This window comes from Notolepis coatsorum, assembly GCF_963971535.1.
Source record: "Notolepis coatsorum genome assembly, chromosome: 8".
NCBI lineage: Eukaryota > Metazoa > Chordata > Actinopteri > Aulopiformes > Paralepididae > Notolepis > Notolepis coatsorum.
The window spans coordinates 146,691,234-146,715,453 of NC_140172.1; the positions used below are offsets into that span (position 1 = coordinate 146,691,234).

Consider the following 24,220-nt stretch of genomic DNA (forward strand, 5'->3'; position numbering starts at 1 on the left):
TTAATATCGGTATCATGGTTTGAATGGTGAATAGTGCATTTATATAACAGCTTTTATCCAATGCACTTTACAATTTTTGTTCCTGACATTCACCCATTCACTCACACATTCACACACTGACGGCGGAGGCAACCATGCAAGGTGCCAACCTGCTCATCGGGAGCAGTTAGGGGTTAAGTGTCTTGCTCAAGGACACATCGACACGCTGCCCGGGAGGAGCGGGAATCCAACTGGGAACCTTCCGACTACCAGACGACTGCTCTACCTCCTGAGCCACTGTCACCCCCTAAACTGGATTAGGCTATACCAGGGGTTCTCAAACTACGGGTCATGACCCAATGTGGGGTCGTGGGTAGGTGACAGTGGGGTCACGCATTGACAAGTAAAAAAACATATATATATATTATTATAATATATATTTCTTTATGTTCTGGCAACATATTTTGGCTAAATATGCCTAGTTTATAAATGTGTATTGATAACATAGTGTTGTAATAACATCTTCTAATAAATATGCATGATCAAGTTCAACAACGTGTGCTTTTATTTTGATATTCCTTAATTCCACGTTGAAATTACATTAAGTGTGGTGTCGCCGAAAGAAATCCTAAATAAAATGCGGTCGTGGTATAAAAAAGTTTGAGAACCCCTGGCGCTATACCATGGTATTACTAGTGTTCACAAGGTGTAACTTTATCCTGAATAATATATTTTGGTGGACAATTAATTAAAATGACATACTTGTCCTTGACTGATTTGAAAAACATTCTAGAATCCACACCCCTGGCCTGCTGTCAGCTTATGTGCAAAGGTTCATCAACCGCGGCCTTGCAGTTGGCAAGATTTGCTCACGACAGACAGACAGACAGACAGACAGACAGACAGACAGACAGACAGACAGACAGACAGACAGACAGACAGATTAATTATTCATACAACGGTTGGTGCCATGGTGACACTGAAATTACCATCAAACGACCAGGATACCTTTTCATCAGGGATACACACACCACCACTACCACAGGGCCTTGGAAATAACACCATCCAAGAACTAATAAATACAACAGCGTCAAGGTAACCAGGCCTATCCACAGACCACAGCGCTGGGCCTAGCTGTGGACGGTACAGCCGGCAGTGCCCGCTGCCCACAGAGCCAGGCATCGTAGCCAGCGGTGAATCAGGCTCGGGTCAACCAGTCATCGTGTTAAAAACAGCAAACGTCTTGCATGTGTGTGGGGTGGTGAGGGCACCACCACCAGCCAAGGTTGACACTTGGCTCAGTGGGCATGGAGGAGTCAGGGGTCCGGACCAGACCTTGTACTGTCTCGACTGAACCAGACAGCAGCTGTGTGGCGAGGGAGGGTAGGGTAGGGTACGTCTACATGAACACGCGTAGCCAAACTAATACACACTACACACATCGACACGCAGTTTTATACACAAAACAGGATTTGATAAGAAGGAGGGGGGCGGGGGGGGGCTTTTCCAGCGTGACCACCGACTCAAGGATCTGTGCAGTGGATCGCCCGGCGCTAGTGGATCTGTTTCATGTTACCGGGGGTGTCGTGTGTTGTACTGTGCAGACATGAAGCGGAGAAGAGAGAGAGAGAGAGAGAGAGAGAAGGGGGAGAGAGAAAGAGAGAGATAGAGAGGCCTTCAAGGAGTTCTGACACTCCCTCATCATTGGCCTACTTCTAGCTGCTTACTCTGGAAAAAATGTCCAGGATGTCTGGAACACAAGGACATGTTTTAAACACAAGATGCCTTCATCCAATTATAGGTTAACTGACCCCCCCCCCCCCCTCCTTTGTCCTATTTTATTTGTTGGTTTGGACGGTGGCTGAATGTGAGAGGACTGGAGGAGGTGGTGACTGCAGACAACACTCAAGACAACAGGCGACAGTGGCTCAGGAGGTGGAGCAGTCGTCTGGTAATCCGGAGGTTCCCGGTTCGATTCCTGCTCCTCCTGGGCAGCGTTTCGAAGTGTCCTTGAGGCGTCAATACTTTTACCAACGGATTTCCAGTTCCGCATGCGCGTTCTGCTATCTGATTGGCCACTGACGTTTCTGGTCATGTGACATGTGCGCCCAATCGTGTGACGCCTGTTTCTTTCACCGGTTAAGCTTAGGCACTCTTTCAAAGTTGGTTAAGGTTAGAGTTTGTCTCAGAGCAGGGCGATAGAACACCAGCCCTGATTCCAAACTCTAACCTTAACCAACTTCGAAAGAGTCGCCTAAGCTTAACCAGTGATAAACTAGGCGTTAGGTAGTTTGCATGCCGTTCGAGGCGGAAATGGGCAAAGACACAGGCGTCACGCGATTGGGCGCACATGTCACATGACCAAAAACGTCAGTGGCCAATCAGATCGCACCAGAAACGTCAGTGGCCAATCAGATCGCAGAACGCGGAACCCGTTGGTAAAAAAAATAGACGCGTCCTTGAGCAAGACACTTAACCCCTAATTGTTCCCGATGAGCAGGTTGGCAGCTTGCACGGTTTCCTCTGCCGTCGGTGAGTGAATGTGTGAGTGAATGGGTACAAATGTGAGGAACAAATTGTAAAGCACTTTGGATAAAAGCACTATATAAATGCAGCCATTTACCATTTACCATTTAAGACACTCAGACAACACTCAAACAACACTTGGACAACAACCGGACGACACTCGGACAACAACCAGACAACACTCGGACGACAACACTCGGACAACACTCAGACAACACACTAATAGAGACAAGGCCACAGCATGGCTAACCCTGGCTAGTGGAGACAAGGCCACAGCACGGCTAAACCCTGGCTAGTGGAGACAAGGCCACAGCATGGCTAACCCTGGCTAGTGGAGACAAGGCCACAGCATGGCTAAACCCTGGCTAGTGGAGACAAGGCCACAGCACGGCTAAACCCTGGCTAGTGGAGACGAGGCCACAGCACGGCTAAACCCTGGCTAGTGGAGACAAGGCCACAGCATGGCTAAACCCTGGCTAGTGGAGACAAGGCCACAGCATGGCTAAACCCTGGCTAGTGGAGACGAGGCCACAGCATGGCTAACCCTGGCTAGTGGAGACAAGGCCACAGCATGGCTAAACCCTGGCTAGTGGAGACAAGGCCACAGCACGGCTAAACCCTGGCTAGTGGAGACAAGGCCACAGCACGGCTAAACCCTGGCTAGTGGAGACAAGGCCACAGCACGGCTAAACCCTGGCTAGTGGAGACAAGGCCACAGCACGGCTAAACCCTGGCTAATGGAGACACAGTCACAGCACGGCTAAACCCTGGCTAGTGGAGACAAGGCCACAGCACAGCTAAACCCTGGCTAGTGGAGACAAGGCCACAGCACGGCTAAACCCTGGCTAGTGGAGACAAGGCCACAGCACGGCTAAACCCTGGCTAGTGGAGACAAGGCCACAGCACAGCTAAACCCTGGCTAGTGGAGACAAGGCCACAGCACGGCTAAACCCTGGCTAGTGGAGACGAGGCCACAGCACAGCTAAACCCTGGCTAGTGGAGACGAGGCCACAGCACAGCTAAACCCTGGCTAGTGGAGACAATGCCACAGCATGGCTAACCCTGGCTAGTGGAGACAATGCCACAGCATGGCTAACCCTGGCTAGTGGAGACAATGCTACAGCATGGCTAACCCTGGCTAGTGGAGACAAGGCCACAGCACAGCTAAACCCTGGCTAGTGGAGACAAGGCCACAGCACGGCTAAACCCTGGCTAGTGGAGACAATGCCACAGCATGGCTAACCCTGGCTAGTGGAGACGAGGCCACAGCACGGCTAAACCCTGGCTAGTGGAGACAATGCCACAGCATGGCTAACCCTGGCTAGTGGAGACATGGCCACAGCACAGCTAAACCCTGGCTCGTGGAGACAAGGCCACAGCACGGCTAAACCCTGGCTAGTGGAGACGAGGCCACAACACAGCTAAACCCTGGCTAGTGGAGACAAGGCCACAGCACGGCTAAACCCTGGCTAGTGGAGACAAGGCCACAGCACGGCTAAACCCTGGCTAGTGGAGACAAGGCCACAGCACGGCTAAACCCTGGCTAGTGGAAACAAGGCACTTTTCACCATTTCTCCTGATTCATTGTCTATGGAGCAGCTTCAGACATTGGTTAAGAGTTGTTTATGTTCACTTATACAACGGCATGCAAATTTCTCGATTCTGATTGGCTGAAAGTCATTTTACACGTATGTATTCTTCACAATTCCACGCTCCTGGTCCCAGGACCCGCCCACAACCGAATCACATCACTCCGCTGTTCGACTTTGTAGAGGGAGCGGAGAGCGGAGAGGGGAGGAGACGAGAGGGGACAATAATCTCTACAAATGGATATGTTGATAGCGTCATAATGACTAAATATAAACAGATTCTGTCACGGCGAATGTCTTAGTCTCTTACACAATGTTGGATTGTGTAATCTATGGGTCATGAATCATTGTGGAACAAAAGAAAAATCGCGGATTGATTGATTGATTATTTGCAATTTTATTTTAAATGTCTTCTTCCTTCCCCCTGACTGTAGCACTCTCACACTGTCCGACGCTGGCGTACCCACCCACCCCCACACAAACACACACACACACTCCTGTCTGCAACGGCGGGGGAGAGTCAGACTGACAGAGAAGCAGCTGAGTGCTGCGCTGTTTTAAGTGAGCATGGTCTATTGAATTGATTGGTTGATTGCTAATTTTATTACTGTACGCCTGGTTTTTAAAAAAAAAATAAAAAAAATAGGGCGAAGAAAACTTTTTTTTTCCTATAGGGCAAAGAAAACTTTTTAATTTGTTTTACCTACTTTCTATAGAAGCATCTAAGAATGAAGTTCTATAGAAAGTAGGTCTGCATACCCTTAACAATTGTGTGTATTGAGCCGTACTGTATTGTACCCATTCTGCATCTGGTAATAAAATGTTCAATCAATCATTCCAATAACACACAGTTGGATGTGTTAGTTTGTTGGATCCGTTGGATGCACTTCCGAGCTGCTTCCACATGAGGCAACTTCTCTCAATCATTCCAATAACACACAGTTGGATGTGTTAGTTGGTTGGATGCACTTCCGAGCTGCTTCCACATGAGGCAACTTCTCTCAATCATTCCAATAACACACAGTTGGATGTGTTAGTTGGTTGGATGCACTTCCGAGCTGCTTCCACATGGAGGCAAATTGTCTTTTTTGTTGTTGTGGGAACTACTTTTTCTGGCGGATGGTTTTTTCAATAAATCTTCGATTAATGTGTGTTTATTGTATAGCAATAAGGTTGGATGAATGTGGCAGTTGTATAAAAGCATTACACCACTTGCAGTCGTGATTTGTGAACAATAAACCATGCCTAGGGGGGTCTAACTACCCTCGGCTGCGCCTCGGGCCTAACGACCACCCCTAGGCATGGTTTATTGTTCACAAACCACTCCTGCACGTGATGTAATGCTTAATTACATGTTTGGACTGTTTAGTTTAGTTTGTTAGAATCCCCAATTAACTACAGCATTGCAGTAGCTATTCTTCCTGGGGTCCACCAAAACGTACATTGTGACCATGCAACATAATACTTACATAACATAACATAACGGGACAAATTACTAGTACACACACACACATAATACTTACATCATAACATATAACTTTACAAGTAAACATGACAAAGGACTAGAGACTTGCACTAGTACACAGTAAAGTGCAATAGTAATATACAATGTACAGGTGATTAAACTGGGTATAAAATATATAAAATAGCATTACTGCGTAATAGTGCTAATCAGATGTATGTACAGAGTTGTAGTATTAATATGTACAGTGATACAGGTATAAAGAGACTATGGTAGTAAGTCATACTGGCCAGCAGCGTAACTAGTAAGAGTAGGTAAGGGGTACATGTCTAGATAAACATATGTACAGATATGTAAAAAGGATTATATGCAGGTATGCACAGACAGATATGGATATATATATATATATAGTTTAAGTTTCAAGTTTCTTTAATAGTTGTCATACAGAAGTACAGAATACTTTCATACAAAATGCTTCTTACTGTTACGCTCCAGAGACTGTGCTAGACAAGATAGTATCAAATAACATAGTATAGCATGTAATTTAGAAGAAGAAAATGAGGTCACAGTGTTCGGTATAGACATATGTACAATGTTCTGAGTTACCATATAATATACAATACTATGCAGTGTACTAATGTACAGTACTATATAGTGCAAAGCAGAAATGGGATGAGGTACAATTTAGGTACAATTTACAGTAAGGTGTACGAGTTGTAGTGCAATCCTTCATCAATAAATATAAAGTGTGGGGAGTGGGTACTACAGTGTGTTTGTTTTTATAGTAGGAATAAATATATATATATAGTATATACAGCATTATTGTACATTCTATCATACAGAGTTGCATAGGTGATATGCAGTTGTATAAGTAGGTATATAGAAGGATTATATGCAGGTATATTCAGACGGATATGGATATATATATGCGGTATCATATATACATTTATATATATGTTTGTACGTGTGTGGTTCCCCTTTAAAGTGAGTGTTGAGAGACTGGGAGTAGCATGACGCAGGGTCTGGGGGTGAAAGAGGGCCGATGCTGACCCCGTCTTCAACCCCACCTTGGGACTGATAAGTCCCACCATCAGTCAACCTCTCAGGCCTGGTTAGTGTCTACCGGTTACTCCTCCCGACCTTCCCCCAAGGTTCAACACGGATAAGACATTGCACGTTCTTTTTCTTTTATTAAAAGGTATGGAAACAAATGTGCAGTGGGGGGGGGGGGGGGGGGGAAGAGGTTAGAACATACAATCCAACAAATGTGTATCATATCCCAGAAGAAATAACAATAATAATAAATAATAATAATAATAATAATAATAATAATAATAATAATAATAATAATAATAATAATAATAATAATAATAATAATAATAATAATAATAATAATAATAAACTTAATTTGTACAGCATCTTTCATACAAGAATTGCAGCCCAAAGTGCTTCACAGCAGTAATGTAGACATATTGGACATACAATAGACAAATATAGACAGGCATAAAATGGGAATTGACTTCAAATGAGCAGAGAATTGACTAAATAAAAGCAATGCATAGAGTGCAGACATAAAATGAGTATAAAATAGACAATGATCTTAAAATAGACAAAATGCATTCATACATTATCACAATTGACCTGCTCTATGTGTCCTATCAATCTTTATTATATTACATTAGGTTAGATTCAACCTAATGTATTGTCATCATACAGCACAAGTACAGTACAACGAAAATACTTTTGGCATCCATCCAGAGGGCCAATGTAACAGTAAAGTGCAACAGTAATATACAATGTACAGGTGATTAAACTCGATATAAAATATATAGATTAGTACTACTGAGTAATAGTGCTAATCACATGTATGTACAGAGTTGTAGTATTAATATGTACAGTGATACAGGTACAGTATAAAGACACTATGGTAGTATGTCATACTGGCCAGCAGCATAACTAGTAAGAGTAGGTAGTATCTACAGATATGTAAAAAGGATTATATGCAGGTAAGACAGATGTGGATAGAGATATATACGGTAAGAATATGTTTGTATATATATACGGTATATAAAGCATGCTATCATACTTTTCCCCCATATACAGACCCAACATGGAAAATCAGCCTCTCTTTATAGTGCCCCTATCCAGCTCTATGAAACTACCTATAATGCAGGGGACGTTTAGAGGCTTACTGGCAGACCTGCCTGCAACAGTCTGTAACTGTTTTTAACTTACTTATATAAGTGCACTTTACAAGTGATATGGTGTTCTTCCTTTTAATGCACTTCATCTATGTATATACGTTTACTATGTAAACTATTTATTTCATTGTATCACTATGTACACATTCTAAAAAATGGATGCAAGTCTCGACAACGTTGAAAATGAGGATGACCACAATTGTCTTTTTTGAGAATAGATAAAGGTTTGAGAGTTATATGGGTTATGCTTTGTGGTTCTGTTAGTGTTTTTTGATGAATAGACGAATTATGTTTAATCTGGATATCTTTCTATGGAGGCCATTTCTAACCCCCGTAAACAAAACCAAAGGGCTACCATAGGAAACGTCTGGGTCTGGACTGTCTCTCTTACTCTAACCGTGTCGATATAAAGTCGTCTTTGAAATTTTTTGTTGACGTCCCAGACCCTCTCGTATGATTTATTTTCTTTTTATCAGACTGCAAGCGGTCCGACCGCACCGCTATCTACGAGGGAGGAATGACTTAATGCTAACGCTGGCCGTTCCTATAGCGATGATACAAACAGGACACCCGGCTTACACTCACCGTCCACGACGGAAAAGTCCAGCTCCCACCATTTAAAGCCTCTCTAGACGTGACTCATTATGTCAAGAGGAAAAAGAAGTCAGAGAGAGAGAGGGGGAGAGAGAGAGAGGGGGAGAGAGAGAGGGAGGGGGAGAGAGAGAGAGGGGGAGAGAGAGAGAGAGAGCGAGAGAGAGAGAGAGAGAGAGAGAGAGAGAGAGAGGGGGGGGGGGGGGGTTAGGAGGAACACGGACGCTATAAAAACGCAGAGGAGAGCCCCTCCTGGTCCGCAGCGTTCCACCGACGAGTCTCTGTTATCTGACCCTTGACCTCTGACCCCGCAGAGCCTCACCTCAAGGTAATTTGTGGGGAAATTACGCATCAGGGGGGAGCTCACCTTGGCCCCGTGCGGGAACTCGAACAGGAAATTCTGTTACCGAACGGAACGCCACACCAAGCAGCCTCCAAGGGCGGGCGTCTATAGGTGGTCGGAAATCACCCCCCCGCAGCCGCAGGCCACAAAGGTGTCGTTTAAAGACTCGGATCAGTGATCCAAACTTCAACAAGTAAGAAATAAGACTGGAGACATGCTTTCATTCTCTGGTAGTTAATTGACTAACACTGCATTTACATTTTAGTCATTTAGCTGAACGCTTTTATCCAAAGCGACTTGAAAATTGTGAACAAGTCAGCAAGAAGGGTACATCTCTGGAAGCTTAAGGGTCAGTGGCGTTGTTCGTCAAATAGTGTCGAACTTGAGTGTTATACACCGAGTGCATAGTAGTATAGACATATTAGCATCATAGGTAGGTAGTAGTATACTAACATAAGTAGCAAGGTACATAATAGTAAAAAAGACAGTGAGATATGAGATATAAATGCGTTTTTGATCGGACACAGTATTTTGCGTCTGGAAAAGGTTTGTCTATGTCGGTAGTAGTAATGCTTGAACACTGGAGTAAAACAGATCTATATTCCGACCTTTACGCTTTAGTTTAGAACGTTCCTAATAGTGCATTTGCCATCTATAGAACAAACAGTGTCTGTGAATACACCCCACATTAATATGGACAAAACAATCACAGATTGGAGCTTTAACCCCCATATTTAAAGTATTACAACGCTCTTACGGAAAAATCTACGTTTAACATGTAGATAATCATAAAAGATAATAATGTTCAACCCGGACCGTCTGGCGTCATATGGATCCGTTCCCAGCACCATCCCGCCCTGTCGGATCACAACCGAGCCAGTCTGTGCCAGTGGTTATCTGGACGAGGCTGTCGCTGCTCAATGTGACGGGGGAACTGCGTAACAGTCAAAGAAATTCCCCAAAAGCAAAACACATATTTCTTCATACACTCTGAAATGACTCTGACAGGACACATGTTAGATGTTTGTGGTCTTTGTTGTTGCCTCAGGAAAAGATCATGTCATGGCTGTATTGTGGTGCAAGAGGTGGTGCTTTCCCCTCCGATGAAGCACAACTTACAGTAAACCACTTGGTGTATCATGAGAGCACACAGAGACAGATAGATAGGTGTGTGTGTGTATATATATATATATTTATTAGTGCTGTCAATCGATTAAAATATTTAATCGCGATTAATCGCATGATTGTCCATAGTTAACTCACGATTAATCGCAAATTAATCGTTTATTTTTTTATTATTATTTTTTATCTACCTTAAACAGATCTTTTTCAAGTTCCAAGTTTTAATACTCTTATCAACATGAGAGTCAACAAATGCTTGCTTTATGCAGCCATTTAACACAAAAGGATGACCCTCATGCATTGCAAATTTGCATCAAATTCAAAACAGAGTGATGCACAAAATAACTTAAGAAAATAATAATTTAAAACAATGAATAAAGTGTGCATGAAATAATAGGGGAAAGTAAACGTTAGGAACTTGTTACATTCACCCACACAAGGGCTGAGTAATCACCCCCCCCCCCCTCTCACTGTCTCACACACACACACACACACTCTCCCAGCTCTCTTTCTCTCTTGCCCCTTCCTCATCTCTCTCACCCCCCTCTCTCTCTATATATAATATATCTCACACACACATCAGAAACAAACATAGTATCAATGAGAGCATCAATAATACACGTGAGTGAAGTCTAGTAAAAAAAAAATATTAAAGTTACGTGAGTTAAAAAAAATAGTGCCGTTAATAGAATCGGGCGATAACGCGTTAATACTGCGTTAACTTTGACAGCCTTAATATATATATATATATATATATATATATATATATATATATATAGTGGGAGGGGGGTTGTCCTGTTGGCTTGTACTGCCACCTGCTGGTGACTACACTGTACTCGTGTATTGAATTTCACTTTTTTTTTTAGCTGTAAGGTACTGAATGACGTGACAATAAAGGAATCCGAATCTGAAATCGTCTTTTACTAAGTATTAAGGTACTAAGGTATCCGTACTAAAGTATCAGTACTAAAGGTATATGTACTTTAGAAACTATGCCGGTGCCCCTTGATAGAATGGCCCAGTTTTTCAATGTGTATATAATGTAAATATCTGCAGCAGGGGTGTCAAACTCATTTTCACAGAGGGCCACATCAGCATTATGGTTGCCCTCAAAGGGCCAAAGACTGTATAAATGTTAATGTAATGTAAAATAAATGTAGCTACTCATTTACATGTTGTTTCTGTATTTATTACTTATTCAAGTTACACATATTGCATATGCATTTGCATAGATGTAAAAATATATGTTAGCTTATGTTATTTTAACAAATAATTTTAGTTTATCAGAACCCCATATTACTCCATCAATCAATGATCAAACCATTTAAGTAAATAACAAAGAAGAATATCATCAAATACAAGCTATGACATTACGTTTGTTCAAAACCTTTTTGTCACAGTCAAGAGGGGCAGAACTAACAACTGTGAGCTGCAAAGAACACGTGGAGCAGATGTTACAAAAACAAATGGCTGCACACAACCTTGCAGAGTCCATACATCCAACTAATGGAAGATAGTTTAATTAACAGATTGCAGAATGGGTACAGTACAGCTCAATACACACAATTGTTAAGGGGATGCAGACCAGAGAAAGACTTTCGTCTTGTTTACATCAGGGTCCCCCATTTTCAATTCATAATGAAATTGCTATAATGTGTCTGCATGAACACACAACTGTAACTGTACTAAAAAATAACAAAATAAGGGTTGTCTCAGTTCACAACTATATTGGTCAAGTTTTGGGTGGGACTTGTTTGCGTCCCTACAGCTTCTTATTCAATTGAGCGAGATGCTCGGTTATGTCACACAGCCAGTTTGCATCCGACAGTTCAGACAATATTTCTTCAACCCTTTGTTACCTATTCCGCCTGGATCTTTTTTGTATTTTGGGCTGTAAAATTGTCAAAGAATGTCTGAGGAGTAAGTGCTTTTGGCTTTTTTCCTTTGTTACTTCATCAATACCTCAGATGTTCAACATACATGTATGTGTAAGAATGTGTAATAACTAAGGCTGTCAAAGTTAAAGCTGTATTAACACATTAACCCACAATTATTTTAACACCACTATTTTTAACGCAAAATTAATGTTAAAAAAAAAAAAGCTCTTGTGGGCCACATCAAATGACGCCCGCGGGCCTTGAGTTTGACACCTATGAAATAGGGTATCAGTCAGTACGATAAGAAAGAGATAAACACAACGCAGAAACTTCACGGAACCACAGGTGATGAGGTGATACTGGCTGATTACCAAAAAATCCAACACCCGTATTGTTTATTGTTCTCATAATTTAATTATATTGTTTACATTGTTTTGTTTCTCATATTGTTATATATTCAGATCAAATTGTATTGCCTATATTTATGTCTTTCTGCTATTACTCTGCCCATACCTGTACCTCCCCTCCCCCCTCTCCTGTGCTAACTATGACACCCAAATTTATTCAAGGGGATCAAAGCCTGAGACAAAATGGAGTCCAGATGTATTACGGGTTAATTTAAACTTGAATCCTTTTACGTTCACTCACTCATCTTCACTAGCTCTGTGGGTGACGGTGCCTGTTCTGGGGTCAGTTCCCCAGCTGATTAAAGCGCGGCGCCCTTGGGTGGTGGTTGTAGCGCTACGACCGGTCGGACCGCCTCGCCGTCCGTCTCGCACGTGGTGCCCGAGCGGCGGCTGGCTTGTGGCTCCTGGAGGAGAAAGGTCAGGTTCAAAGGGGAGGCGGACAGGAGGCTGTGAAGCAGGATGCTGGTCTAGTTACGGCGGAGACAGGAAGCGGTCCTCTCTCTCTCCTCCGGCTGGCTGGGGATGTGGTCGTGTGCCCTTTGATCCTCACAGGAGGCAATTACAGCTGAAGAGGCATCGATGAGGCGGCAAGGAAGTGAGTCCAGAGTCTATCTATCAAGATACTATGTATCCTTTCAATAATGTTATACAACTTTTTTTTTAATTTTGCAAATAAACTAGAAAATATCATTTTAATTTCCCAGCACCTTTTTCTTCCTTGGTTTGAACAAGGAGACTATAAAAGAAGGAATGGTCGTCACGTCACCGTGTAGCACTTGAACGCACGTTGGTGCTAAGTGTGGAACGTTCAGCTTGGCCGAAATTCAATGATATGGTAACGCCGTCTCCTTGTTTATGACATTTGAACAGGTTATTACCTCAGACCTCAGAGTCAGCTGCAATGTGTTGTGTTGTTAACTAGCTAACGTTTGATATATTGGTTGCCGTATATTTCCTCAGATAGCTGGTATATTTAGAATTTTAATACAGGCTTCAATAGAACTGGCATCAAAGTCTGGCACCAAGCAGAGCATTAGAACGCTGGTGTTCTGACGTGACGACCCTTCCTTCTTTTATAGTTTCCTTGGTTTGAAGTTCACAGTTTTCTTGTGGGCATAGCAACACGCCACATTTTAAATTAATGTCCTTCTCTCCCTGGCTGCCCCACACACGCATGAGTAAAAAAAAATTAAAACATTTACTAATTAGGCATTAGGTAGGCAGTGTTTCTGGCTCTAAAAAAGCACAGCTAATTGATTAAATCAAATTCACTGCTTGCGTCCCCCTTGTGACATCACCAAGGGCAAGGAAGTACATTACGTAATCTTTCCCCCAGCGCCTAAATAACACGTCAGACGGAAGCCTACTCCATACAAAGACAAAACACATTCTCCATAACATGTCACCTTTAAAAAAAAAAATTAAATAAATGAATAAATAGTCATAACAACATGGGAAGCTGAATGTGAGGTAAACACGATATAAAGCTCTTATCATCTGAGGAACAACGCCGTAGGCTAGAAACTAGTGTGGCAACAACAACAACCATGTGACCCCAACGCTGCAGTAATAAAAGTCATGACGCATGCCTGGACACTGTTAGAAATGTTTTAATTGGCATTTTTTTCATGTTTGATTTTTCTGAATTTCTTTTCTTTTTTTTGTATTTTCTTTTTTTTAAACAAACACATAAACAAACATGACAACACACGATAAGATATACAAGCATTAATTGACAGTGCACATCCAATGAAATCACCATTTAGTTAATTGTCTTATACAGGATATACCTCTAATACCTGTTATCTAAAAACCTACACACATGCTCTTGCTCGTACCCCCCCCCCCCCCTCCCGGACCCCCCATTGGATAATCCAACAATTATAACTTGTTCCTAACCATACACTACCATTATATGCTAGCTTTTATTCTCTCCACCACTTCTAACCACATTGTCATTTTGGATTCATTGAGACCCAAAATTCTTGCTGTAGATATTTCTTGATAAATCACATCGAGATATGTAAGAATCCAGACCTCTTTTCTTTTTGCAGATTAGCGTCACCAGTAACATGGCGTGGATCGGAATCGGAAACCTGCCCAGCAGACATGGACTCGGTGTCCATTCCATTCAACAACCCCTTTTGACTTGACAATGACTCAACGAAATCTGCATGGTGTGTGTACTTTTGTACTGCAACGTCACCGGAATCTGGATGGTGTGTACTTTTGTACTACAGTTTAACCTAAATCTGCATGATGTGTGTACTTTTGTACTACAGTTTGACTGGAATCTGGACAGCGTGTGCACTTTTGTACTACAACCTGACTAGAATCTGGACGCCATGTGTACATTTGTACTCCAACCCGACTGAAATCTGGACGGCGCGTGTACGTTTGTACTACAACCCGACTGAAAGGCTAACGAGGAACGTTAGCGTACAGATGATGACAATAAAGCGGCCAAAACGTCTGAATTATGCCTAAAAGTAAACATTTCAGTCGAGAGAAAACCCTACAAAAACTTTTAATATCGCAATAACACCGCAAACCACAATTACTCAACGACTCCGTGCCACAATATGGAGAACTCCGTAACCACAATAGCCCTCAGAACAAGCCAAGAGCCGTCCAGCTGTCCTTAATAACCCACGTCTGGCAGGGAGAGTGAAGGATATATATGTAAGTAATTACCTCTCAGACTTGGGGCTGAACACGCTACTTTTTTCTTCTTCTTCATTATTTTATTGCGCTATCCTTCACACCAACACAAACAGCCGCGCGGCCAGAGCAGGCTATACTCTGGCAACCCCCGCGCTGACATATGGCCTTTGGATCGGGAGCTGATCTTAATTATTTCAGCTCTCTCCGGGACTCCGCTGATATGTAGAATATGTAGGCCTGTGTTGATGTTGGCGCACGCCTAATTTTTCCTCAGGGTCAATTGGGAGCTTGGAGGGAACAGTGTATGCAGAAAATATTCAGGTTTCCCTCCAAATAGTCCACATTGCTGCGTTCGGATGAAACCCTTGTATGTCCATGAAGTAAGCTTTCCGGGAGCTGAAACTATAGGCCTCACTGTGACTGTACCTGTTGAAACTAGGCGTCACTGTGACTGTTCCTGTTGAAACTAGTTCTCACTGTGACTGTTCCTGTTGAAACTAGGCGTCACTGTGACTGTTCCTGTTGAAACTAGGCGTCACTGTGACTGTTCCTGTTGAAACTAGGCTTCACTGTGACTGTTCCTGTTGAAACTAGTTCTCACTGTGACTGTTCCTGTTGAAACTAGGCTTCACTGTGACTGTTCCTGTTGAAACTAGGCCTCACTGTGACTGTTCCTGTTGAAACTAGGCTTCACTGTGACTGTTCCTGTTGAAACTAGGCTTCACTGTGACTGTTCCTGTTGAAACTAGTTCTCACTGTGACTGTTCCTGTTGAAACTAGGCGTCACTGTGACTGTTCCTGTTGAAACTAGTTCTCACTGTGACTGTTCCTGTTGAAACTAGTTCTCACTGTGACTGTTCCTGTTGAAACTAGGCTTCACTGTGACTGTTCCTGTTGAAACTAGGCGTCACTGTGACTGTTCCTGTTGAAACTAGTTCTCACTGTGACTGTTCCTGTTGAAACTAGGCTTCACTGTGACTGTTCCTGTTGAAACTAGGCTTCACTGTGACTGTTCCTGTTGAAACTAGGCGTCACTGTGACTGTTCCTGTTGAAACTAGGCTTCACTGTGACTGTTCCTGTTGAAACTAGTTCTCACTGTGACTGTTCCTGTTGAAACTAGTTCTCACTGTGACTGTTCCTGTTGAAACTAGGCGTCACTGTGACTGTTCCTGTTGAAACTAGTTCTCACTGTGACTGTTCCTGTTGAAACTAGGCTTCACTGTGACTGTTCTTGTTGAAACTAGGCGTCACTGACTGTTCCTGTTGAAACTAGACCTCACTGTGACTGTTCCTGTTGAAACTAGGCTTCACTGTGACTGTTCTTGTTGAAACTAGGCGTCACTGACTGTTCCTGTTGAAACTAGTTCTCACTGTGACTGCTCCTGTTGAAACTAGTTCTCACTGTGACTGTTCCTGTTGAAACTAGGCGTCACTGTGACTGTTCCTGTTGAAACTAGGCCTCACTGTGACTGTTCCTGTTGAAACTAGGCCTCACTGTGACTGTTCCTGTTGAAACTAGGCCTCACTGTGACTGTTCCTGTTGAAACTAGTTCTCACTGTGACTGTTCCTGTTGAAACTAGGCGTCACTGTGACTGTTCCTGTTGAAACTAGGCTTCACTGTGACTGTTCCTGTTGAAACTAGGCCTCACTGACTGTTCCTGTTGAAACTAGGCTTCACTGTGACTGTTCCTGTTGAAACTAGTTCTCACTGTGACTGTTCCTGTTGAAACTAGTTCTCACTGTGACTGTTCCTGTTGAAACTAGGCCTCACTGACTGTTCCTGTTGAAACTAGGTGTCACTGTGACTGTTCCTGTTGAAACTAGGTGTCACTGTGACTGTTCCTGTTGAAACTAGGTGTCACTGTGACTGTTCCTGTTGAAACTAGGCATCACTGTGACTGTTCCTGTTGAAACTAGGCGTCACTGTGACTGTTCCTGTTGAAACTAGGCGTCACTGTGACTGTTCCTGTTGAAACTAGGCATCACTGTGACTGTTCCTGTTGAAACTAGGCTTCACTGTGACTGTTCCTGTTGAAACTAGGCGTCACTGTGACTGTTCCTGTTGAAACTAGGCTTCACTGTGACTGTTCCTGTTGAAACTAGGCGTCACTGTGACTGTTCCTGTTGAAACTAGGCTTCACTGTGACTGTTCCTGTTGAAACTATAGGCTTCAGTGTGACTGTTCCTGTTGAAACTAGGCATCACTGTGACTGTTCCTGTTGAAACTAGTTCTCACTGTGACTGTTCCTGTTGAAACTAGGCGTCACTGTGACTGTTCCTGTTGAAACTAGTTCTCACTGTGACTGTTCCTGTTGAAACTAGGCTTCACTGTGACTGTTCCTGTTGAAACTAGGCTTCACTGTGACTGTTCCTGTTGAAACTAGTTCTCACTGTGACTGTTCCTGTTGAAACTAGTTCTCACTGTGACTGTTCCTGTTGAAACTAGTTCTCACTGTGACTGTTCCTGTTGAAACTAGTTCTTACTGTGACTGTTCCTGTTGAAACTAGGCATCACTGTGACTGTTCCTGTTGAAACTAGGCATCACTGTGACTGTTCCTGTTGAAACTAGTTCTCACTGTGACTGTTCCTGTTGAAACTAGGCGTCACTGTGACTGTTCCTGTTGAAACTAGGCTTCACTGTGACTGTTCCTGTTGAAACTAGTTCTCACTGTGACTGTTCCTGTTGAAACTAGGCGTCACTGTGACTGTTCCTGTTGAAACTAGTTCTCACTGTGACTGTTCCTGTTGAAACTAGGCTTCACTGTGACTGTTCCTGTTGAAACTAGGAGTCACTGTGACTGTTCCTGTTGAAACTAGGAGTCACTGTGACTGTTCCTGTTGAAACTAGGAGTCACTGTGACTGTTCCTGTTGAAACTAGGCCTCACTGTGACTGTTCCTGTTGAAACTAGGAGTCACTGTGACTGTTCCTGTTGAAACTAGTTCTCACTGTGACTGTTCCTGTTGAAACTAGTTCTCACTGTGACTGTTCCTGTTGAAACTAGTTCTCACTGTGACTGTTCCTGTTGAAACTAGGCGTCACTGTGACTGTTCCTGTTGAAACTATAGGCTTCACTGTGACTGTTCCTGTTGAAACTAGTTCTCACTGTGACTGTTCCTGTTGAAACTAGGCTTCACTGTGACTGTTCCTGTTGAAACTAGTTCTCACTGTGACTGTTCCTGTTGAAACTAGGCGTCACTGTGACTGTTCCTGTTGAAACTAGGCGTCACTGTGACTGTTCCTGTTGAAACGAGTTCTCACTGCGACTGTTCCTGTTGAAACTCGGCCTCACTGTGACTGTTCCTGTTGAAACTAGTTCTCACTGTGACTGTTCCTGTTGAAACTAGGCGTCACTGTGACTGTTCCTGTTGAAACTAGGCGTCACTGTGACTGTTCCTGTTGAAACGAGTTCTCACTGCGACTGTTCCTGTTGAAACGAGTTCTCACTGCGACTGTTCCTGTTGAAACTCGGCCTCACTGTAGTGTGACTGTTCCTGTTGAAACTAGTTCTCACTGTGACTGTTCCTGTTGAAACTAGTTCTCACTGTGACTGTTCCTGTTGAAACTAGTTCTCACTGTGACTGTTCCTGTTGAAACTAGGCGTCACTGTGACTGTCCCTGTTGAAACTAGGCCTCACTGACTATTCCTGTTGAAACTAGGCCTCACTGTGACTGTTCCTGTTGAAACTAGTTCTTACTGACTATTCCTGTTGAAACTAGGCCTCACTGTGACTGTTCCTGTTGAAACTAGGCGTCACTGTGACTGTTCCTGTTGAAACTAGGCGTCACTGTGACTGTTCCTGTTGAAACTAGTTCTCACTGTGACTGTTCCTGTTGAAACTAGGCGTCACTGTGACTGTTCCTGTTGAAACTAGGCGTCACTGTGACTGTTCCTGTTGAAACTAGGCGTCACTGTGACTGTTCCTGTTGAAACTAGTTCTCACTGTGACTGTTCCTGTTGAAACTAGGCGTCACTGTAGTGTGACTGTTCATGTTGAAACACAGCTGGCCATCTACTGGCTTGGTTAACATAGTAATTTATTCTTCCCACTCAAAAATTGAAATGTATTGTTGCATAAATAGTTACAGGATGCTTGTGTTGGAGACGAGGAGGAGGAACGCGCACCAGCATGGACCATATTCACACAGCGGCCATTTTGCTCTTACTGTATGTCATGCTCAGGTTGGGATTCCTAAAGGAGAGGTGCTGACAACACAGTGGCGTGAGGGAAGGTAGCCGCATGCTCATAGCCTCGATGCCAGAATGATTTATTAAACATAATGCTTTGCCTTTCCACAGTAGGCGTTTGACTTGATCTGGGTACACAGGTGTAACCGTATAGAATCATTCATTTCATTTCAAACCTTTATTTAAACTTGTGAGACACTGAGGTTACCCTCATTTACAGCGACGACAAGCTTACAAAACAAGACATAGTTTATCAGCAATTTCATACATAATGGGACACTAAATAAGAATAAACAATAAACTATCAGCTAAGACAGTTACAAGTCGACACACGGTGGTTGGAGATCATACTTTTAAATGCAGCAAGAGAAGGACGTACCTTCAGCTTCAGAGTCAGTCGGAGGGCGTTCCAAGCACATTTTCCTAGATCAGAGCAAACTCCAGAAACCCTAAGCTCCAACTGTCATTTGAACGTGTATAATGGTTTCCAAGATTCCATTCCAACAGTGCTGTGATGTAAGAGGGAGGTTTACCAATAAGGGATTTAGAAATAAACAAATACCAACGATAGTTACGCTTTTCAACCAGAGAAGGCCATCCAGTCCTTTCATAAAGGACACAGTGGTGGATACATCATACGCACACCTGTAATAAATCTGAGGGCAGAATGTTAATTGACAACCCACTATTGTATATCTATGGTTACATCTGCGTTTGCCTGTCGGTACGTCGTATGCCGAGAAGAGGGCCGATTACAAACATAATAAACAAACTAAAGCACAAACTTAAAATGCATTTAAGACCGTGAAGCGTAAGATTACTTTTTATCTTACTTACTTCGTCCCTGGATAGAATATACAGATGTGCACCTATTACATGACCATAATGTACATGTGTATATCAAAACATTTATTCTTCTCTATTTCTAAAAATAAATAAATAAATAAATAAGTGAAATGTAAAATGTTGCCGTGATGTGCACATAAGAATGAACTGTGATAATGAGAGAACGCTGCCCCCTGCTGGTAGAAACAGCCCTTAACATTTGTTCCACAGCTCTTTCCTGCTCATCACTCCATTGGAGTTAGTTTCGTTTATTAGTGTAATACCAGTGTTTATTGAAAGGTGCTGTAAGTGGTATTTTCTTTGTTAAAATAAGTGGTCTACGTGTTTAAAATAATAGTTGTACACTCTGACAGCCATCACTGATATAGAGTGTCTGGTCAGTAACATGGGTCTCCCAGTCCTTCCACTCTGCAGTAAACAGTCATCACTGATATAGAGTGTCTGGTCAGTAACATGGGTCTCCCAGTCGCTCCACTCTGCAGTAAACAGTCATCACTGATATAGAGTGTCTGGTCAGTAACATGGGTCTCCCAGTCCCTCCACTCTGCAGTAAACAGCCATCACTGATATAGAGAGTCTGGTCAGTAACATGGGTCTCCCAGTCCCTCCACTCTGCAGTAAACAGCCATCACTGATACAGAGTGTCTGGTCAGTAACGTGGGTCTCCCAGTCCCTCCGCTCTGCAGTAAACAGCCATCACTGATACAGAGTGTCTGGTCAGTAACGTGGGTCTCCCAGTCCCTCCGCTCTGCAGTAAACAGCCATCACTGATATAGAGTGTCTGATCAGTAACATGGGTCTCCCAGTACCTCCACTCTGCAGTAAACAGCCATCACTGATATAGAGTGTCTGGTCAGTAACATGGGTCTCCCAGTCCCTCCACTCTGCAGTAAACAGCCATCACTGATATAGAGTGTCTGGTCAGTAACATGGGTCTCCCAGTCCCTCCTCTCTGCAGGAAACACAAAATAAATGTTCTGGTATCTGTCTGGGTAAGATTTCCTAAAATAAGTACAACTATTTAGGGTTCTCTCTCCTAATTGGATAAGGTGGGAAGGGATACCAGGAATGAATTTAGTGTTTACTGCAGAGTGGAGGGACTGAGAGACCCATGTTACTGACCAGACACTCTATATCAGACTGTCAGAATGTAGAGCTACTTAACACTTATTTAAAAAAAAAAAAAACACAATTTACAGCACCTTTAACTCCATTCATGTCAGTCTGCTAATGAGTAATGATCTTTTCTAGAGCCAGCACAGGCTCCGTTCACCCCCGTGAGATATGTAGAGGTTTTGAAATATCGAGGTAAATATTGACCCTGCATCTTACAAGCCGAAGGTGTTCTGAAAATCCGGACACTAAATTCAAGGTTTCTTTCCCAACCTGTGGATCCAGCGAGGAAACAAGTTTGTTTGAGACGACGTGTCCAGTGATCTCACGTGTCGACGAACAGCGCCTCGTGTGTGAACGTCCCGCCCACTTAGAAGACGGTGACTGTTCGGCCGTGATCCCATTGGTGCAGCTCGTGACGCCGCCGCCACCTCCCTCCACACTAGAGCGTCTTACTCTTCGATGTCATCACCTGGTGCAGTCTGCTATTGGCCACGCTGTCTTTGCGCCACACGCTGTCTTTGCGCTGCACGCTGTCTTTGCGCCGCATGCTGTTTTTGCGCTGCGCGCTGTCTTTGCACTGCACGGCCTCCTGCTCCACGTCTCTCGACAGGCCGAGCAGCAGGGTCTCCTGGAAGCCCTCGTCAGACGACTCTGGGATCAGGAACTCCAGCAGCAGGTCAAAGACACAGTAGACCAGGTGCCTATAGGGGTGGATTAGCACAGCATCAGCAGCAGGCTAAACACCTTTTTTGTTGTATGTGACACAAGGGTAATAATTATTTGTATTTTCAGGCTGTATCGGCGCCTATACAGCCTGAAAATAGAAATAATTATTACCCTCATGTCATCATCACATACCGCAATATACTGAGCACACATTAGGAACAAACACATAATTCGAATGTAACGTTAGCGCCCACCACATCAAGTACGTCTACACAAAATATAAGAGTTGCAGGTCGGAAATTATTAGATTTAAATAGATTTACCAACAAAAAAGGTGTTTAGCCTGCTCATACCTTAAAAGCGTGGGGCAGCACGAATAACTTGGCTCTGCTAATGTATCGTGCTTCCATTCAACATACGGCAACACATGTTGAAGTCAAGTCTCACTTGCGTGCACTTCCTCTACATACTCTGTCAATACCTGGCCAGGGTACTCCTGGTTCCTAGTGCCCCCCACGTTACACTATAATGTTATGCACATGTATTTTATATGTTAATAAAATTGCATTTATCTACAGTCCTAATTCTGTCACTGTTTGATGTCACAAAGAAGGGTGTATCCGAAAGCTGTCTACAACATTTGTAACAGGTGATGAAAAAGTAAACAAATAATTAAATGTATTAGACATTTGTTAATGATGAATAGGCTTCACTTTAGATTAAAGCACACAATAGCATCTGCAAATGATTTATAGATGTTTTATGAATGTCTTAACAAATCATTTGTTAAACATGAACAAATAAATTGAGGTACAGTAGTCGTTTTTTCATATCCATTTTTCAAAGCATCTACAAATGTGTTACTACACATTATTACATGCCGTTTTAACATTAGCTGAAATGCTTGATTGTGATTGGTCAATAGCACTCGGCAGCGGTCCTTTATTACTCGATAACGGACCGTTGCCAGGGGCAACCGAGCAATAATGACCACTGTTCGCAGCTGGAGCAATCAAGCCCACTGACACACACTGCATCAGTGCAATCAGACACACTTGCCGGCTACCGGCGATAATAATAATAACTTTATTTGGGCTGACAGAGCCACAGAACAACTGTGTCTGCATTTGATCTCGTCTTGTAATAATAGCCATGTTATAAGCGGGATAATGTATAGCCTATACTCGGTCATTGTCGCAAAATAATTGACCTTCACTACGTTTAGAACACCTCGGCGAGGCGCCTCGGTATTTTAAACTCTGTGTCGGTCAATTATTTTGCAACAATGACCTCGTAGCTATACATTATCCCTTACTTAAACAACATTATTTAATGATGAACAAATCAAGTACAAACAATGTTGATAATGAGTTATAAATAATGTAGAACTAATTTGTAAATGTTATACAAATATCGTTATAAATGATTTAATAATAATTTATGAATGTATATAAATGATTTGTTCATGATTAGTTCATTATCTACAAATACCTTATAAAGGTCTTATAACTGAGTGTTATTATAAAGTGTTACCTGTTTTTTTTCTTCAATTTGTTCAAGAAATGTGTACAGAACAAGTTACATATAATAAAGAACATGTTATGTGAGCATTATAATTATTAAATGGGTGAATCTTACCTTTTAGCAACAAAAATCTAGTTTTTGAAATTTTGCTACTTCTGTCAGATCAGTCACCACCATCAATCAGCATCGTGGAAAGGTGGTTATGGGAGCACACAATCACATGACCCGTCACATGACCCACCAGGATGTTCCGTCGGTGTCACTTTAGGACGTCATGAGTTAAAATCAAGGATAAAGCTTTATAAGGAAATGTCCAGAACATTTAAAGGACATGTGATACCTGTATCACCGTGGGTCCTTATGGGTTAAAATACTAGGATATTGATTATATACCAGGCTTAAAATACTAGGATATTGATTATATACCAAGCTAAAAATACTAGGATATTGATTATATACCAGGCTTAAAATACTAGGATATCGATTAGATACCAAGCTTAAAATACTAGGATATTGATTATATACCAGGCTTAAAATACTAAGATATGGATTAGATACCAGGCTAAAATACTAGAATATCGATTAGATACCAAGCTTAAAATACTAGGATATTGATTATATACCAGGCTTAAAATACTAAGATATGGATTAGATACCAGGCTAAAATACTAGGATATTGATTATATACCAGGCTTAAAATACTAGGATATTGATTATATACCAGGCTTAAAATACTAGAATATTGATTAGATACCAAGCTTAAAATACTAGGATATTGATTATATACCAGGCTTAAAATACTAGGATATCGATTAGATATCAGCATAAACGGTATTGATGATCTCACTTATTGATGTGATGGTCCTGTAAAGACTCCAGCATGGTCTCCAGACTCAGTCTGTACTTTTCAGTGCCCAGCAAGTCAGTGATGAGCTCTGTGCAAACACACAGATGGAGAGATCAGACAGACAGACAGACAGACAGACAGACAGACAGACAGACAGACAGACAGACAGACAGACAGACAGACAGACAGACAGACAGACAGACAGACAGACAGACAGACAGACATATATAGATAATAAAGTACTCAACCTCTACTGTCTTTAACTATGA

At 42.6% G+C, this 24,220-nt stretch overlaps 1 protein-coding gene across 1 annotated transcript in view; it reads right to left on the bottom strand.

Moving 5' to 3' along the window:
• The window catches only part of snx19a (sorting nexin 19a), a gene marked incomplete at both ends in the record, with an annotated part of 217,180 nt that overhangs the window by 165,344 nt on the left and 27,616 nt on the right, over positions 1 to 24,220 (bottom strand). The window contains 2 exons of the mRNA XM_084320595.1: positions 21,384 to 21,615; positions 23,952 to 24,039. Coding sequence (XP_084176721.1) covers positions 21,384 to 21,615; positions 23,952 to 24,039 — 320 coding nt within the window. The remainder of the gene's footprint in view (positions 1 to 21,383; positions 21,616 to 23,951; positions 24,040 to 24,220) is intronic.